We start from the raw sequence: 16,531 nt of genomic DNA on the forward strand, positions 1-16,531 counted from the left end.
TTGGTGAAATTAACCTGAATTCCGTCCCTAGCGTAGGAGAGATTATTAAGGCCTATTTTGGCCAAATAACCTATTTGGCTGATTTTTTTGTTCTTATTCTATTTTTTTTTGTTGCATTTGTTATTTTTTCAGCATTTTTTCTTTGCAGATTATTGATTCATCTTTAGAAAAATCTAAAAGGAAAAAAATTATGATTAAAACCCATTTTTTTAATAAAGACATAAATAAGCCAAATTTTTTTTTATCTTTATTAAAAAAAGTTGAATTTTGATAGTAATTTTTTTACTTTTTATATTTCTCTCATCATGACAAAGTAATAATTTGCAAAAAAATGACGAAAAACTAACAAATGCAAAAACCAAATAGATTATTTGGCCAAAATAGGCCTAAGTGCCTAGAACAAAGGCATTGTGTTCCCGCTTCAATTTTCTCCACGCATTTGTATGAGCTCTTGCATACACACACGAATTTCATTTGTAATGTTGGTGAAATTAACCCGAATTCCGTCTATGGTATAGGAGAGGTTATTAAGTGACCTAGGAAAAAAGGCACGTGGTGCCCAACCTTTATTTCTCACACATTTGTATGAGCTTGTGCACATTTACTCGAATGAAAAGTGATATTGACATTCTAAAAATTAATAGAGACACTCCAAAAAATAAAAAAAGACGGCTTTGGAATTTCACTGGTTTTGGAATGCCAATATCATTTACCCGAATGAAACCACAAGTTGTGCTACGTGCACAGATTTTTGGGCACATATATTTTTGTGGGACTCATATCGGATCTTATAAAGATGATCCGAACTGCTCATCTTTCTTAAAATATTGTTTTGAGAGTTTATGTAAAAAATTAGCTCCAACAGATATTGATAAGAACTTTTTCAGAAATTATAGGGCAAAATAGAATGATTCATCCTAAAATTTCTGAAAAAGTCCTTACCGATATCCGTTGAAGTTGATTTCTTTTTCAAAAGTTCTCAAAAAAATATTTTAAAAAAATGAGCCATTTTGATATTTTTGTAGGACTTGAGAATCTGAGATGAGCCCTGAAAAATGTATCTGCATAGTCTATGTGAAATGATCATTATCGTAAAACCACACGTAACAGAGTGTACAAAACAGCTTATGAAAAAAAAAAAAAAGTGTACAAAACACACTAGAGAGAGAGGAGAGAGGAGAGAGAGTGCGTCGTCACGGGCAGGAACCCCGCGCCTCATCCCTATTTGAAACACACCACACACCATTTTCATTTTTCAACCCTACTTCCCTCCATTATCTTCCCGCCCCCCACCCATCTTCTCCCCTCTTAAATCCCGCCTTTCCCCCCACAATCTCCCTCCCCCTCCCCCTCCCCCTCCCCCTCTAACCCTAATCTCTATCTCTCTCTCATCCCCCGAATTCTCTCTCTCTCTCTCTCTCTCTCTCTCTCTCTCTCTCCCCTCCCCGTCCCCCACCATGAACCGCCGCCTACGCCGCCCCTCCCCTCACAGCCTCTCCCCAGAAGAACGCTACCTCCGCTACCTCAAGCCCGGAGCCCTAGCCCAGCTACGAGACTCCAAAATCAGCGCCAGATCCCACCGCTCAACCGACTACTCCCACTTCCAGCACCAGATCCTACTCTCCCGCACCCCCTCCCCTCCTTCCCCCTCCCAGATCGACGGCTACCCTTGCTTCTTCTCCGCTCGAGTCCACGGCCCGCGCTTCCCCCAGAGGAAGAGGCTTGTGGCGGCCAGGCCCGTGTTCTTCAACCCCTCCAGCCCCACCTCGAATCCGCCCGATTCCGTCATTGATTTGTTCGGCAGTAGTAATGATATGCTTGTGGCACATTGATTGATGGTGACTCTTAGTTTGGTAGCATGTGGTTGAACTTTTTTCCTGTTGTAGATTTGTTTCTTTTATCTGTAGTTTTATGGCAATTTTCGTAGTTCCTACATGGGAAAATATGTGAAAACTGGTACTTAGGGCCAACAAATTGATAATAAAAGCGTCGCTTTAAAGATCCCTTATATGCGGTTTCTGATTCTCATGGCTGATTTCGCTTTGGATTTCGTTTTGAGTGGGGATTTTGTTTGTATTTAATAGTTGAATTTTAGATCTTGTTGCCCAAACGTGCAAGTAGGGCTGCAAAAGAGCCGAGCCAAGCTTTGTAGTGTTCAAAATTGGCTCGAGCTTGGCTTGCTTGTAATCAAGCCGAGCCCTTAAGTGTTGAGCTTGGCTCGTTTAGTAAATGAGCCTAAAACTCGAGCTTTGCTCGTTTGGTAAACAAGCCAAGCTGAGCCACGAGCGTTCGTTTGCACCCTACGTGTAAGTAAGTCTAATGGACAAGATAAATTGAGAAGGATAAGCTTGTTCAGATTCGACCAATATGTGCCAACTTTCTATTTGAAGTAAAAGCTCATGTTTTGTGATGCATTATAGCTGCTTTCACTTCGAGTTCAGTTGTTTAACTATGTCCTTGTTGGAACTTGTTTTGCCTTGTCAATACTAATGGTTAGCTATGGATTTGCCTTCTTGAGAAAGAAATTTGACGTGGAAGTTTTCTTGCTGGATATACGGGGTTGATAAGGATTACCATTTAAGTAACCACTAAGTTCATGGACCCTAATTAGTTGCAATGGTTTCATTGTCTGGAACTGATGAGTGGGTTCTGTTTGTCATCTTTTGGATAAGTTAAACGATATAGGTCTCGGCTGTATTCCACTGATAGAGTGGCTTGGCATATTCTCCGATTTCTCCTAGATTGTTTTGTTTGGCAATGTTAAAATCATCACAGCTTGTCATTAGGCTGTCCTGTTCATCGTTGCTGAATGTCGAGTTTGTCATTAATGGCTTTTTCAAAGAGTTCTGTCCCTCCTAAAATGGCATGTAGAGTGTAGAAGTCAGTTTTATTGTGATTTGTTACTTGTTTGCTTTACTTCATACAGTTTTATTGGCTGTGTGCTGTGGTTTTGACCGATAAATGTGACGTATTCAAAAGCTAATGTTCTGCTTATGAGTTTAAGTGTGTTCAACTATGTACTAAATGGAAGTTGTTTTACTTAGTCTATGATAATGGTTCATTGTGGAAACGCATTATTAGAAAAGATACCGGTAGAGAACACACTAATAATCTTGCAGGATATAGGCATCTTAAGAGCTGCCATTATGCTGCTAATTTGTTGGTATTTTTATGACTTGCACTTGTTACTAACTTTAGGAAACTGATGAGTAGAGTTGTCAGCATTTTGGATAAGCTTGAGATGATGCTAGTTTAGTAGTTTTCACATCCAATCTTTACTTCGGGGGCATTTTTCATGGTCCATGTACAATAATGAAACTATATTTGAGACCTGTTTGGCGCATTTTGGGTCTTGATAATAGGAAAGTAGGGACAACCACCTGCCCCAAAGTACTTACGCTTAGGATATAAAAAATTGGAATTCAGTTCATCGTCTAGGTTACTCGAGTATGAATGGGAATTCTGTTCAACATCTAGGTTACTTGATAGCTATCTGTCCGTTGTTGATCAAAATGCTCTAGCTGTCCAAACTTGTAGGACGAAATGCTTCTTAATAGGGCTTTGGATGATTTTAGCCTCTGTGTCTGTCTGGTTGGATACAAGTAAAATATAGCATCAAGTTGGTTTTGAAACCCTTCTAGTTGATGTAGTCATTTATTTTGCAAACAATCTATAGAATTGCTCAGAAGCGTTCTGCAAGTGATGCAGTCGGAAGCAATTTTTTATTTTCTTGTATCTGCTCCGGTGGTCAAGCTATTGTGAGGTTCTCTTACTTTATTCCTAGTTATTCATGCTAAGATGGCATCTAAATCATTCATGGCGTGTTGATGTTTCAATTAAAATTATAACAAGCGTATGTCCAAGTCATTTGATGAGTAAAAAAGAAATTTCTAACTTTATTGAGGCTGTTGCGTTTTTATTTCCTCGCATAATAAGTACTGGTGCATCTTTCTCGAGTCTTGACCATTCTAAGCAACTTAAAGCTATTACTACCCCTTCATGTATCTTACCTATTCTTGTCTAGTCGTAATACACTAATGCAAACAAGTTGGAGAAGTGAGTCAGTTGCAAAGGCCAATGGATGGGCAATATACGGGTCTGCTTAACCATATCATATTATAGAGCATAATGTCTTTCTCTTCCATGTCTGTGGAAGGGCACCAAGCAATCATCTGTAAGTTGGTCCACTGAACTAGCAACGAACTAAGCTTATAACTTTGGTTCCCAAGATGTTTGTCTACTAACTGGTTACTCAGGCACAACATTGTGAAATATCTCAGTAGCTATTGGAAAATAAAGCAAAAGTGAATCTTTAGCAACAGCAACCGCAATGGCAATAACCGGAAAACAAGATGGTGTCACAACTTATGCATTGACAGTAATCAAAGTAGAGGGGTATCCATGTGGTAATATGCAAACTTGTTCTTAGTAGATCAACCGCCTAACCTTCAGCAAGAACACTGAATAGAGGGCTGCCAGTATTTGGCTGCTGCTATTTTTGTGGGCTCTGTTGGTAACTCGCTAACAGTATTTGGCTGCTGCTCTGTTACTTGCTAACAGTATTTTGCTTGTAGATTGGTTTCTGACAGTATGTTGAGTTTCTCTTTAATGGCTTTTTCAAAGTGTCGTGTCCCTCCTAAAACGGCATGTCAAAATATTGAGGTGATTGTTACATAGCTTTGGTACTTGTTTCCTCTACTTTATATAGTTTCACTTGTTTTGTGCTGTTGTTTTGACTATGAATGTGATATATTCGAGAGCTAATGTTCCGTTGGTGAATTTAAAGTTAAGTATATCCTAATTGGAAATTGTTTTACTTGGTCAATGCTAATGATTCATTGTGGAGGTTGCTTTATTAGAAATAAAGTGTTAGAGAACATGGTAATATTCTATAGGATATTGGCCTTTTAAGAACTGCCATTATGCTGCTGATTTGATGGACTTTCAATGACTTGCACTTGGTATTCGCTTTAGGAAACTGATGTGTAGATACAGTTACCATTTTGGATAGTGTTTGGATGATCCAAGTTTGGTACTTTCTAGTAATATTCAAGCTTTGGGGGCATTTGTCTTTGGTCCATGTGCGATGGTGAATCTGCATAAAGTGTTAGAGCTGCGTTTGGCATATTTATTAAGTCGTGACTCTTGATAATAGGAACGTACGTTTCTGTCTCCTGTTGATCAAAATGCTCTAGCCATCCAACTTAACTTCTAGGATGCAAGGCTTCCTACGAGGATTTATACTTGTTGAATGTGGCATCATGGTGCTTTTTGAGTCATTCTAGTTGTAGCCCTTTATTTTGCAAACAAGCCCTTTATCTGCTATGGTGCTCTCGCTATTCCTATGTTCTCTTATTCTATTGTTAGTTATTCATTCTAAGATGGCGTCTAAATCACTCATATAATGGCATTTCGCTTAAATTATATACTCCCTCCGTTCCTTTTTAAGTGTTCTGCTTCGTAATTTCAACTTATTAAAAAAACATCATCATTATACCTTTCACATCAACTTTTTCCTCCACTTTCCCTACTTACCCATCATCATTACACTTTTACTCACTTACTTTTCAAAAAGAAATCTACTTTTAGGGATAAAATAGACAATGCACCAACTTTTACCCACTAACTTTACAAAATGGACACTTATTAAGGGACAGCCCAAAATGGAATACAGGACTATAAAAAAGGGACGGAGGGAGTATCTAGCATGCGTCTAGCCGTCAGTTGAGCTGATGTGTCAAAAAGAAATTTCCAACATTTTTGTGGCTGTTGTATTTTCCCTTACCAACAACTTGGAGAAAGTGAATGTGTTGCACAGGCCAATCAATTTTATATATACTTCTGCACGACTGTATCATATGAGCATGATGTCTTCCTCTTCTTTGTTCGTAGAAGGGCAGCAGCTCATCAATCGTGATCTTGTGAACGACAGTAGCTACAGGCTAAGCTTAAAAATTTGGTTCCAATGTCAATAAGTCCACAGGCACGACAATGTAGTACATCTCTGCAGTAAGCTTTGTGTAAGGGGACGTCCTCACTTTAACGTGCGGACACCGATATAGGAAGGCTGGTGTACATCTCAGTAGCTAAAGAAAAAGATAGCAAAAGCAAATCTATTAGAAAGCAAAAGCAAGTCTTTAGCATTAGCAAGCGAAATGGCAATATCTGCTAGAAAACCAAGTTATGGTGGAGACGTAGGATGACAAATTGGACCCAAATCGGCAAACCCAATGGCAAATTCGCTCGGCAAACTCGCTTGGCAAACTCACTCATTAACCACGAGAACAAACCCAATACAATGAGTCAAAAGTCATCTAACTCATTTATGGAGTAACTAAAAAGTGGGTCTTGATTGGGTCAGTTAAATGACCAAACAATTTTTGTGATTAGCTAATATATGTGGCTAACCCATCAAATTAGTGAAATTTGATTATGAAAACCATGTCAAATTGTTTCCGAGAATCTCCTTGTCTTATTAAATACTACTGTACTACTACTTCCTCAAAGCACTACGGACATAGATAAATATGCACAAATTTAAATACAAACATATTCATGTGTATGAACTCCACATTTAATGTATAAGACTCTTGTTTATCGGTCAATTTCAAATACATTTGCCTTGCAAAAAGGGTTATTGCAACTTGCAAGATCTATCTTTATTTTTTTTTCTGATAATTTTATTTGAAAAATAATTTTAGCTCTCCACTTTTTATTTATTTATTACATGTAAATGCACTCTAAACTTTGTCTTTTTGTGCTTGTGTTGTGTTAAATCTTATAGCACTAAATGACAGAATTTTGGAATGCATTTATAGAAGTGAAGTGTTTTCTACTTAACTAAAATAAGTACTTATTTCATTTCAAAAAAAAAAAAAGTATTTATTTTTTGAATTAAAAATAATGTATTAAAAAAAGAGAGACTTATATCGCAAAACAAAAATACGTATATATAAAAAATAAAAACCTAGCGGAACGGGATCTTATATATATAGTTTTTTTTTTAGAACTTTCTTTCCCCTTCGGCCCCCTTCTTTCTATTTCTACTCTCATACTGACTCTCTTCCACATACGTCTCTCATCACTGCGTAGGGAGTAAGCCGAACCCCAACAACAGCAACAACAATGGTGGAGGCCAAAACCAAGTACGATCGTCAGCTCAGGTACTCTCTCTCCTCTCTCTCGCGTTGACCGTTTGGCCCTTCAACATTGTTCCTATTTCCAAAATCTCTCACCATCACACACCCCCCCCCCCCCCCCCCCCCTTGCCCTAACAATCAAAACTTTCCACTCTCCTAATCGCTTTCGCATTGTTTTCCGTTTGGTTCCCGAGAAAGCATCGGAAACCAAATAAGAAAATTACTCCGGGACCCGATGTAACGTCCTTTATTCGCTCCACTTAGACGAATAGAAGTTACTGGCTTCGTTGGAGGTCCGTTTTTCGTTTTTTGTTAACCAAGTGATGAAGCCCTAGTAGTCATTAGGCGTGGCGTTTTTATTTTTATTTTTTTCTCTGTGATTTGTGTAGAGCTGCTGAACGAACCTAGCCACTCGAGTTCGTCCGGTAAGAGCTTGTTCACGATCGGTTTGTCTCATAAACCAACGGAGCTTGAATTTTTGTTAATGCTTGAATTATGATGTATAAAAATTCAAGCTACTTGGGTTTGGCTTGAATTGATCGAAGTTCATTTGGGTTCGGTTCGTCTCATAAACAACCTAAGCTCGTGCGGTTTGTCTCATAAACAACCTAAGCTCGTTTGGTTCGTCTCATCAACAACCTAAGCTCGAACATATTTTTAAACCTCGTTATGTTTTCAAACCAAGCTTGATCAACCACCTGCTCGGCTGGTTTATCACCCCTAGATTTGTGTAAATGAGTTTATGAGTTCTTACCACTTCTTGTTGTTTTCATTTTAAGGTGAAAGGTTTTTAGTGGGGTATAAAATGAATAAGGAAGATTGGGCACTGTTACAGTTCTCAAGTTACTTTTGTTTGGTTCATTACAAGCTGGATCAACTTGTTCCGTAAATAAACCAAGCTTGGGCACGTTTTTTAAGCTCGTTAGATTTTGAAAGGAATCCGACATAAATCCAAGGAGGATGTATAGCTAATATCGAACGTGATCAACATACCGCTGGATTAAGAAGCTTATATGGTGTAGAAAAACCAAGTTTACTCGAGCTCAATTCGTGATCGGCTCTATTAAAGCTTGGCTCAACTCAAGGAGTTAAGTAACTATCACACATTTTTAAAGCTTGTTAAGTTTACAAAGCTTGAAAAACACACTACTCACTTGACTGGGCTTGTTGACAACGAGTTCAATTTTGTTCACCCTCCTTAAAAGAGGTGAACATTACCTTCCCTCTTATTAGTTAAAATGATGTAGGTCTCACTCGTGCAATACACTTTTTGGTAAGCATGACATCATTTGGTGATGGGATTCACACACTTTGTGGTGGGATCCACACCATTTCAACCAATAGGAAAGAGGGTAATGTTCACCCTCTTAAGTGGATGGTGAATAAAACTCAACTTGTTGTCAACCCTAAATATAGATTCTCATTGAGCACATGTTTTGTTTGTTAGCTGGCAACAATGCCACATAAGTATGGTTTGGTTGTCCTTATTGTGTTCATACAGGCAAGACTTCGACAGTGATTTGCATTTACATATTTTGTAGTAAGATTTTAGTGCTCCATTGACTTGTTTTTGTAATTGATCGGTCTATAGATGCTGACTCTGTTGACCATACAGTATGTAATTTTTTTTCTATTTTATTTTATGAAGTTTTTTGTATGGTTGGGGGGTTTAGGTATGGGGCAGGGAACGGACTAAAGAAGAGAAAAAGTGAGAATACAAATTTTCTACTGTGAATAATTACTCGAGTAAGAAGAACTAAAGTTATTAGATTTATTGCAGGATCTGGGGTGAGCAAGGACAGGCTGCCCTTGAGAAAGCAAGTATATGTTTGCTCAACTGTGGTCCTACTGGTTCTGAAACATTAAAAAATCTTGTTCTTGGCGGGATTGGAAGTATCACTGTTGTCGATGGTTCTAAAGTTGAAGTGGGCGACCTTGGAAATAACTTTATGGGTATGCACCTTCAATATGGCATCTTATTAGCTTCATAAAATTTGTTCTTATGTTTCGCTTGTGTTGGTAGTGGACGAATCAAGTGTTGGGGAATCAAAGGCAAAAACTGTGTGCACCTTTCTTCAGGAGCTAAATGATGCAGTAAAAGCGAAATTTATAGAAGAGTATCCAAAGGCATTAATTGAGACGAATCCATCATTCTTTTCACAGTTTACCTTGGTGGTAGCCACCCAGGTATGGATTTTGGCATCATTGTTTGTAGGTGCGAGACTACATTGAGAATTATTTCTTTGGATCCTGAATGCTGAAATCTGTCGTATTTGTTTGGTTCAATGTGTTGCCTGTAGTATGCAGTGTCCTTGCTAATATTGCACAGGTTGTAAGTTTTAACCAGTGGATTGACATTGTATTTGCAAAAAAAGAAACGTGGCATACAAACTGAGATGCTATTATTAGCTCTTCGATGAAAAAAAAAAATTGTAATGCCCATACAACGTGCTACAAATGCAAATTTTTTATTGTTGCATGCTACCCTATACATGCTTGCTCATAACTCCTACGATTTTCTTTTAAGGTTTGCTAGTAGTATGTAATATGATGAGGGTCGATATGTTGCTGACCTTTATGTTGTACTAAAAGTTCTGATTTTTCATATGGCTTAGGTAGTCATAGTTTAGTGATCTGTGACTTAGTTCTGTTAATGTCGGGAATAAATGAGTTTTTCTCTGCCCTTTTCAAAAACATCTTTGCATTTAAACATAGCTTATGGAAACTATTACTTCCTATCATTTTTTGCATTTGTGTTGTGAAAAGAAATACATTTCAAGTGGAGGTTGGGTGTTTTGTTTTTCCCCATTTATAGGGTAATCTCTATTTGAATTCAGACCCGCTGTGTAATTGTTGGTACATTGTGTTTTGGTGGTTTGATGCCTTTCCCCACCCATCATACAAGGTTTTGTTTGTGTTTTTTTTCTTTCTTTTGTGCTCTTAAACTTTCATCTTTAATGGTATGCTCTTATTGATCTCTCAGCTAGTGGAGGATTCAGTGGTGAAATTGGAAAGAATCTGTCGTGAAGCAAATGTCATGTTGATATTCGCACGCTCATATGGCCTCACTGGGTTTATTCGTATTTGTGTTAAGGTAATGGGCCTTAAAAATACCATTTTTGTTTAATTATTGGCTTGGCATTTTTTACAGTTCGCAATTCGGATGAGGATGATAGTGGCTATGTCATAGAAATCCTAGGTATAACAAGGACGACTGCATATTGATTCCCTCTCCAGTTTTTATTGTATTTTGTCTTTTTATAGGTTGAACAACCCCAGGTGCTAATATTTTTTTTATGGTGTTATCAAAACGTAGTTCAGAAATTTTGTTGCTCTTCAAGGGCCTGGTGGGATGTGTGTCAACATTGTTGAATTGAAAGCAATGCAAAATTCTAAAATAATACAGGACTTGTAGTTTTTCTATGGTTGCTGGTGCTTATGTTGCTTTTCATTTTTGAGGCAGGAACATACAGTCATTGAGTCAAAGCCTGATCACTTTCTAGATGATCTCCGGCTAAACAACCCCTGGCCTGAGCTGAGGAGGTATGGTCCTATGAAAACTGCTCTCTCCCTCTCTCTCTCTGACTGACTTTGGTGGTTTCTATTGTGGCACTTGGTTGCAGATATGTATAAGCTAATGGTGTTTCTTTTTCTTCTTCTCTTGTGCACCTAAACAGTTTACATCTTTAGTGAGATGTAAACTTATCAACTTATCAAAAAAAAAAAAGACAGTTTACATCTTTAGTGAGATGCTGATTGCATATTTACCAATGATAGTTTTGCAGAAACAATTGACTTGGACGTGCCTGATCCTGTTGTCCATAAGCACACACCATATGTTGTCATTCTTGTCAAGATGGCAGCTGAGTGGGCCCAAACACATGGTGGAAGACTTCCATCAACCAGAGAAGAGAAAAAAGAGTTCAAGGTTTGCACATTAGTCTCGCAATTTGTCTTTCTTTATTGTTTTTAAGTGTTGTCTGATTAGTGTGGCTTGGTTGGCATGTTAAACATCTTAGGAACTAATTAGAGCCAGGATGAGAGCATTTGATGAAGACAATTATAAAGAAGCGATGGATGCCTCATTTAAAGTCTTTGCTGCTCGTGGAATTAGTAAGTACACAACTATAGCATGGATCCCTTGTTTGCGTGCATGAGCATGTGAGCTACCATCAGTGACTCTCTCTTGGGAGTGACTCCAATCCTATTGTGGGTTGGTCCACTCAATGTTCTGGGATCTTGGATTCATTGAATATGGAGGAGTATCGATAATTGTACTTTTTGCAATAATCTGTTGATTTTTACCTTGAGTGCTTGCACTTTTTGCATGCCTTTGCATAAAAATATTTTTCAGCCATGGTTTGTCCAGTTGGTTTATGAAGTCTATGCATTGATTCACGGTTCTAGAGATGCCATACTCAATCAAGACCTTTCTTCTATTTAAATTCCGTGTTCAATGAGCATCTTCCTGCTTGTGCGTGTCTGTTTTATTGGTGAATTGGTTATGCCAAGGTGTATTTTGTGGAATCTGAAGGCTCATTTGTAGTAGTTGGTCTATGTGACTTATGGAGTTCCCGCATACTGCAATTTTCTGTGAATCGTAACTGTTGCAATATAGATGGTTACTTCATCTCATGTTTGGCCTCTCAGGTTCAAATCTACAACGGATACTTAGCGATAGTTGTGCTGATGTTGATTCGAATTCATCTGATTTTTGGGTGATGGTGGCAGCTCTAAAGGTATCTCCTTCGATTTTTTCCCATAATGAACTTACAAGTAAAGCAAGGACTTGTGTTCAACATTTGTATGAATCACAACTCATGTAAAAGCTTAAGCTGTTAGAGAGGGGTACTTTCACTAGTTTTAGTCTCAACAAATGCCAGTATCTTACTGAGAATGAACTGACTTTAAGGATCAAGTTTTAACTGTTGACATGTAAAAGGAATTTTAAGCTACTGATGAGTGATGTCTGCTTTTATTTTGTAAAAGTGAGCTTTGATATTAATTCATATTTAGATTAATAAGCTCTGAGGGATGTTTGGGAAACTCAAGATGGCTCCAGAGAAATCTTGACAGCTTTGGCTGCCCCCATCAGCCATCATACTCCCAACAGCTATGATTTCTTAATATGGTAGCCTTCCTTATTTGGGAGGCTGCTTCTAGTCTCTGAATGATGTTGTCATGTTTTTCCTTTCTTAACTACTTCAGCTCTTGGGTGTTTCATGGAATCCTTATCTTATGATATGCCCAACTTTTTAGACAGTATCCTTGACAGCTGATCACTTGTACATTAATGGGAAGTGTCTTTTGTTTGTCTTGTTACTCCTACAACGGAAGAAGGATTTGAGTGGGCAATCAGTACTTTTGATGGTGACAGTATTTATCATTTCTCTTAACTTGGTGGACTTTCTTTTGATGGACTTTGTGTGATACTATGATCCATTTATGTTCTCGTGAAGATTGGATCTCAATCTTCCGCACAGTCCTCCTTTCGTCTTCCTGCGTGTGTGCTTGTTTTTGTTATTGTCTCTATCTTTCTTGACTGCAAAAGCACATATATATACATGAGCCTAAGCTTTAGAACAAGGCTCGTACCCTGACGATGACTCGTGCATGCTGATGATCTACAGATGGCAAGTTACAAAAGTATCTAGTGTATATCAGTATCAATATGCTTGTCTTGTTTGTTTATTTGTATACACCAGCCTTGTACCCATGGACAAGAAGTTGCTTTCTTTCGGAATTCTAATGACATTTTTTCTTTTTTTTCCCCTATTTTTTGATCGGATCTTTTTTCCCCCTACCATTCCTTGTAGCAAAAAGTCATTTTATTTCCTTGCATTGCAGGATTTTATAGACCGCGAGGGGGAGGCACCTCTTGAGGGATCAATACCGGATATGACATCTTCTACTGAGTAAGCGACATACATTTCTTCTCCCGCAACTTCCTGTTCTTTTTCCCCCCTCTTTTCAAATTTTTGAGAAAGAAAATATGATTTGGTGATGCTTGAGGTTTGTTTAATGCCTCTTGCAGGTTATATGTTACCCTGCAGAAGATCTACCAAGCCAAGGCTGAGGCTGATTTTTTCGCTATTGAGCAAAATGTTGGTGATATTTTAAAGAAAATTGGTAGAGATCCTGATAGTATCTCAAAGGCAGTTGTAAAAAGCTTCTGCAAAAATGCCAGGAAACTCACAGTAAGTTTGTTCAGTTAAGTAAGGTGTTACCTGCTGGCCGATAAAGCACATGAAGTGGACTAGTCGAAAGGCTGCCACGAGCAGGGCTTGACTTTCGTTCTAGTAGCAGAGTCCCTATCGAATATGGTTGAAACAGTTCTAGATCCCTTTTTCACCCTGTGTAACCAGCTTTTTTCCACTGGTTTTTGTATAGCAAACTAATTGTCCCCATACTCGATGTTTTCACAAATCCAAACAGATTTATCCTATGGTAACATGTTAAGGTAAAAGAATAATAGGATTGTGTACCCTTCTCTGAAGAGACTGTTTAATGTTGAAGGTAAAGGTGTAGTTATATCTTGGCAGCACTATGGGCAATTCATCTCTCACTTTATCATATTTCCACATTAATACTTCATACATCCCTTCCTTTTTAGACGAAGTTTTTGTCGTAGCTTGATTCCAGGTTTTTCTTCTTACAACCAAATTATTTCTGTACCCTGTGATTTTACTGGCATTTAAGTTTTAGGATCTCGACACTTGATGGAGGTAGTCCTTATGCTGGTGGTCCTCCATGTTTATGATGATCTAGTCCGAGAAATCATTAATTTTTTTCAATTTTGTGGCTAAAAGTTATCTTGTCAGTAAATCCCATTGTCCAATATTAGCAAGCAAGGCATGTTTTTGCAGTGAACTGTTTTTTTTGATAATTTTTTGCAGTAAACCTTTGACTTACACCGACCCAATATTGCCATATACCGTTTTAAAAGCATCCAGTAGATATCTTCTGATAGGTTATGTACTTCTGTTGATGCAAGTACTATTCTTGCCTGATATTAAGCTGCAGGCTCTTGATAAGGAATTATGACTTCTACTTTCTAGGTATGCAGATATCGTCCCCTGGAGGATGAATTCAACTCTCCAGTCCTACCAGAGTTGCAGAAGTATCTAACAGATGAAGACTACAGGCATGTTATGCGATGTTGCATGACTCTTGAAATCGATTATAATTAGACTGCGGATCCTAGAAGTAATTTATGATGTTTATTTGCATTGTCATTGTGGCTTGACGTGTAGGCTTTTAAGATGTAGGAAGCTTCCTGGTGTGAGAAGCATTAGCCATTGGGTACTCAAGAGTCTGTTCTCAGAAAGGAACCATTGAATTGCAATATTTGATAGACTCCAAATTCCAATAGTCTGTTCTCAGAAAAGGAACCATTGAATTGCAGTGGAGATCCACAATATTAGCAGTTTTTAGTCCTTAAATATTGGTGTCATATTTTGCTCACAAACTATGAGGCCTCTCCTGTCCACACAAGCTAAAAGTTGTGAACCACACTTCTGGGTTATACTCCTTAGCGAATAAACCAAATTTCAATTGTCTTTCATTAAGAACTTGAGGTAGGAGATAGGAGACTGGATGAACTGTGCTGCACGCACGCATAGCTTGTCTACATGGGTAACCACTTCTGTTGCTCAATGGGTTGTTTCCTACTATCAATTTCTTCATTTGTTCCAGGAAATTCAGAGGTACTAGTACTACTGATGTATTGTTCACTTATAGGAACCTTGTTTTCCTGATTGGTTTTCCTCGATTCTCCTCGAACAAAGCACAATTTCTTAACAGTTTTTTTGAGAGAGATTAAATTGTATTAGAGAAGGTTTTACACTAGAGAACAGAAAAAAAGATGAATACACTTGGATAATATCTGCTTTATTTGGCGAATTCTATCTAAGCGTTCTGTGTTCTGCTTTATTTGGCAGTATCGCTGTAGGGTTCTATATTCTGCTTCGAGCTGTTGACCGGTTTGCCTCGAACTATAACAGTTTTCCTGGCCAATTTGATGGGTAACACCCGATACCTGTCTCAATTTGCCGCATTTTTTCTGTTAAAGTTATTCGGCTTGACTCTCATGAACCAAATGCTTACTAATCTCCAGAGAGATGGATGAGGAGATATCTCGACTGAAGACTTCCACTGTTGGCCTGCTTAGCGACTTAGGTTGCAATGGCTCGACGCTGACAGAGGACCTTATCAATGAAATGTGCAGATATGGTGCTGCAGAGCTCCATGCAGTGGCTGCCTTCGTTGGGGGAATCGCATCGCAGGAAGTTATAAAGGTTTGTAAGTCCGTCTTATAGTTCAGATTAAGCTCATTTGCAAAATTTTCATATTTCTGGTTCATGGATCTGCGCATGTTTTTCAAAAAAAGAAACAAAAAGAAGATCTGCGTATGTTTTTCTCAATTCATTGACTACATGTTTGTATTGGCACAAGAAGTTGGTCCTTATTGTTTCCGATCGCTATCTAAGATCCTGTTCGTTGACATCTTCATTACAGCTGATCACAAGGCAATTTGTTCCAATGTCCGGAACGTTCATCTTCAACGGCATTGACCACAAGTCTCAATTGTTGTCACTATAAGGGGTATTAAACTTTGAAGTGCTTTATAGCACCACCACTTTTGCTGCATTACAAATCAGTCACGAACAACTGAAACAGACAGATATTCATTTCTGTTTGGATGGGCGGATCAATTTTGTGGGAAATTACCTTCTCTTGGAAATGCAAATGATATACGAATGATAGCATATGCCTTTTTGATCGAGAGTCGTGGCAGGTTAGGTGCTCCTGTGGAAGATTTTGTAATTATGAGGAGCACTGTGAGATTAAAGATTGTTATCTAGATCCAGATCATAATTTCCTGAGACTTTAAATGAGTTGGTTTAATTAAATTGTAGTGCAGATGATTGTTTGCAACTCTCTTCTTTTTCATTTGGTGATGTGGAACCCCTCTAAAGCAGGGTTAGTTTGCAGCGATTACTGAAATTACTCACTAAGCGGAGTTTGGTTTATAGTTGGTCACAGTGACCGCTACAAACCGCTTCCTAATGAGTTTTTCTTTCTTAATGCTGTTGGATTCATGCTCAGTTGTATTATCAGAAATGGAGGTTGTCAGTTCCATGATGTTTCTAATGGCTCCCTTATTTGAGCATTTGGTTACCAAAACGATCCCACAGACCTTCACATAATTTGCTGTTTATTAGGAACCTGAGAGCCCTCTCTGATTCTGTATATTAGCTGAAGTTCATATCAGTTGACTTTTTTTAGGCTGTATCAGCATTGGGAATTCGTGCAAGGACCAAGGAGAAAGAAAATGGAATTTTAAATTGAAGGATCTGACCATTGCATCCTTGGTATTTTATCATCTCATT

General features: G+C 38.2%; 2 protein-coding genes across 2 annotated transcripts; both read left to right on the plus strand.

Annotated features, from left to right (window-relative positions):
• The first annotated feature begins 1,261 nt into the window (after positions 1-1,261).
• On the plus strand, positions 1,262-2,008 carry LOC131330705 (uncharacterized). Its single transcript, XM_058364382.1, has one exon. It carries the CDS (start codon positions 1,458-1,460, stop codon positions 1,830-1,832), a length of 375 nt encoding a protein of 124 aa, XP_058220365.1. The 5' UTR covers positions 1,262-1,457; the 3' UTR covers positions 1,833-2,008.
• Positions 2,009-7,017: 5,009 nt separating this feature from the next.
• LOC131330662 (NEDD8-activating enzyme E1 regulatory subunit AXR1-like) lies at positions 7,018-16,076 on the plus strand. The gene is made up of 14 exons (XM_058364327.1): positions 7,018-7,163; positions 8,920-9,092; positions 9,163-9,326; positions 10,123-10,233; positions 10,603-10,682; positions 10,917-11,067; positions 11,159-11,252; positions 11,790-11,878; positions 12,987-13,054; positions 13,174-13,336; positions 14,198-14,283; positions 15,080-15,163; positions 15,256-15,436; positions 15,657-16,076. Exons 1-14 carry the CDS (start codon positions 7,126-7,128, stop codon positions 15,738-15,740), a joined length of 1,566 nt encoding a protein of 521 aa, XP_058220310.1. The 5' UTR covers positions 7,018-7,125; the 3' UTR covers positions 15,741-16,076.
• The last annotated feature ends 455 nt before the right edge of the window (positions 16,077-16,531 follow it).

Source organism: Rhododendron vialii, chromosome 6a (assembly GCF_030253575.1).
Source record: "Rhododendron vialii isolate Sample 1 chromosome 6a, ASM3025357v1".
Taxonomy (NCBI): Eukaryota; Viridiplantae; Streptophyta; class Magnoliopsida; order Ericales; family Ericaceae; genus Rhododendron; species Rhododendron vialii.